At 35.0% G+C, this 3044-nt stretch overlaps 1 protein-coding gene across 1 annotated transcript in view; it reads right to left on the bottom strand.

Moving 5' to 3' along the window:
* Positions 1–2733, bottom strand: part of LOC106478213 (mucin-3A-like) — a 6354-nt gene extending 3621 nt beyond the window's left edge. The window contains exon 1 of the mRNA XM_013938739.2: positions 6–2733. Within this exon, the coding sequence (XP_013794193.2) occupies positions 6–2733 (2728 nt within the window). The remainder of the gene's footprint in view (positions 1–5) is intronic.
* Positions 2734–3044: the final 311 nt, after the last annotated feature.

The raw sequence follows: 3044 nt of genomic DNA, 5'->3' as shown, positions 1-3044 counted from the left end.
AGTACCTAAAGTAGTAGCAAAAGTAAATGAAGATGGTCTGCTTGTTATTTCTTGTTCTTCTGTTATGTCATCCGCAAAAGAAGAAGGAACCAAAGACGACTCATCTATTACTTCTTGTTTTTCTGTTAGACTACCCAAAGTAGTCGTAGAAGTAAATGAAGATGGTCTGCTTGTTATTTCTTGTTCTTCTGTTATGTCATCCGCAAAAGAAGAAGAAGGAATCGAAGACGACTCATGTATTACTTCTTGTTTTTCTGTTAGACTACCCAAATTAGTCGTAGAAGTAAATGAAGATGATCCATCTATTATTTCTTCTCTTTCTGTTATCTCATCCACAATAGAAGTAGAAGGAACCGAAGATGACTCATCTATTACTTCTTGCCTTTCTGTTATCTCATCCACAATAGAAGTAGAAGGAACCGAAGATGACTCATCTATTACTTCTTGCCTTTCTGTTAGAGTACCTAAAGTAGTAGCAGAAGTAAATGAAGATGGTCTGCTTGTTATTTCTTGTTCTTCTGTTATCTCATCCACAATAGAAGTAGAAGGAACCGAAGATGACTCATCTATTACTTCTTGTCTTTCTGTTATCTCATCCACAATAGAAGTAGAAGGAACCGAAGATGACTCATCTATTACTTCTTGTTTTTCTGTTAGACTACCCAAAGTAGTCGTAGAAGTAAATGAAGATGATCTATCTATTATTTCTTCTCTTTCTGTTATCTCATCCACAATAGAAGTAGAAGGAACCGAAGATGACTCATCTATTACTTCTTGTTTTTCTGTTAGACTACCTAAAGTAGTAGCAGAAGTAACTGAAGGTGGTCGGCTTGTTATTTCTTGTTCTTCTGTTAGGTTATCCACAATAGAAGTAAAAGTAATTTCAGGTAATCCGTCTATTATTTCTTGTTCTTTTTTTAGGCTATCCACAGTAGGGGTAGGAGGATATGAGGACGATTCATCTGTTATTTCTTGCATTTCTGTTAGGTTCTCCACAGCAGAAGTCGAAGAAACTGAAGGTGACCCATCCATTGCCTCTTGTTTTTCTGTTAGGTTTTCCAAAGAAGTAGTAGAAGGAAGTGAGAATGATCCATCAATTAATTTTTGAGTTTCTGTTAGGCTATTCACAGTAGAAGTAGAAAGATCTGAGAATGATTTATCTGTTATTTCTTGTATTTCTGTTAGGTTCTCCACATTAGAAATAGCAGAAACTGAAGGTGATCTATCTACTATTTCTTGTTTTTCTGTTAGGCTATCCACAGTAAAAGCAGAAGGATCTGAGGATGATCCATCTGTTATTTCTTGTATTTCTGTTAGGTACTCAACAGTAGAAATGGAAGGAACTGAAAATGACTCATTTATTATATCTGCTTTTTCTATTAAGGCATCTACAGTAAAAGTAGGATGGACAGAAGATGATATATCTCTTACTTCTTGTGTTTCTGTTTGGTTACTCACAGTAGAACTAGAAGAAATTGAAGGCCCATATATTATTTCTTGACTTTCTGTTTGGTTATCCACAGCAAAAGTAGGGGGAACTGAAGATGTTCCATCTGTTACTTCTTGTCTTTCTGTTAGATTAGTCAAAGTAGTCATAGAAGTAAATGAAGATGGTCCATCTATTAGTTCTTGTTCTGTTAGATTGTCCACAATAGAAGTAAAAGTAACTGTAGGTGATCCAGTTATTATTTCTTGACTTTGTGTGAGGCTATCCACAGTAAGAGGATCTGAGGATGATTCATCTGTTATTTCTTTTATTTCTGTTAGTGCACCCAAAGTAGAAGTAGGAAGAACTAAAGATGACCCATTTATTATTTCTTGTATGCCTGTTAAATCATCTGCAGTAGAAGTAGAATGAGTTGAATGCGATGACCCATCGATTACCCCCTGTCTTTCTGCTAGGCCATCCAAAGTAGTCGTATAAGGAAATGAAGATGATCCATCTATTATTTCTTGTTCTTTTGTTAGGCTATCCACAGTAGGGGTAGGAGGATATGAGGACGATTCATCTGTTATTTCTTGTATTTCTGTTAGGTTCTCCACAGTAGAAGTAGAAGAAACTGAAGGTAACTCATCTGTTATATCTTGTATTTCTATCGAAATATCCTCAGTAGAAGAAGGAATAACTGAAGATAATCTGTCTATTGCTTCTTGTGTTTCTGTTAGGTTATCCCCAGTTTGAGGAGTTGAAGATGATCCACCTATTATTTCTTGTCTTTCTGTTATAATATCAGCAGTATTACTAGGAGGAAGTGGAGATGGTCCATCTATTATTTGTTGTGTCTCTGTGTAACTATCCACAGAAGAGAGAGAAGAAGCCATACGTGGTCCATCCGAGGTTTGATTTTGTTCATTAAAATCATCCACAGTAGAGGTAGAAGGGTTTGTAGCTAGTTCAGTTGACGATTGTATGTCTTCCATTTCAAGTTCCACTGGTAAAGGAGAACCTGTTGTTGGTCGTTGCGTTGTAATTATTGCTTCTGCCTGTTCTTCTGTAACAAGAGATGAACGAACTGTAGTTAGTTCTTTGTCCTCTGCTAACTGATTGTCACCAAGTATAGCGAGAGTTGTAGTTATCCGTTCCTTATTTTTTTGTGTTGCATCCTGTTCATAATCTGTGTTAACTGAAGCAATTGTAGTCAATTGTTCTTTTTTCGTTTCTTCTTGAGTAGATGACGGATTGGTTTTTTCAGTTTGGTCAGGTGGGGAAGTTGATCCTATGTATAAATGCATATAAGTTAAAATATAAAAAAATGTCTATTACTTAATCAAAGACCATTTCTTACCGTGATACATAATATTAAATTATGTTATTAACCTTTTGCACTTGTGAATTTACACTAAATATTATCTGTGTTATGATTGAACAAGAAATATTTTATGCTTTTCATTTGAGAAGAAAATTTGTCTTAATAAAAAAAAAAGAAATCGATAATACTTAATTTTCTTTGATGAAACACACTACATGTAACCTTTTGCACTGAATCTTGATACTTTTATTGAAAGTGTTACTTCTTTGAATACGAAATTGAATCCGAAAGCCA

This window comes from Limulus polyphemus, unplaced genomic scaffold (assembly GCF_000517525.1).
Source record: "Limulus polyphemus unplaced genomic scaffold, Limulus_polyphemus-2.1.2 Scaffold190, whole genome shotgun sequence".
In the NCBI taxonomy this organism is placed as follows: domain Eukaryota; kingdom Metazoa; phylum Arthropoda; class Merostomata; order Xiphosura; family Limulidae; genus Limulus; species Limulus polyphemus.
This window is presented reverse-complemented; position numbering and strand designations above follow the sequence as displayed.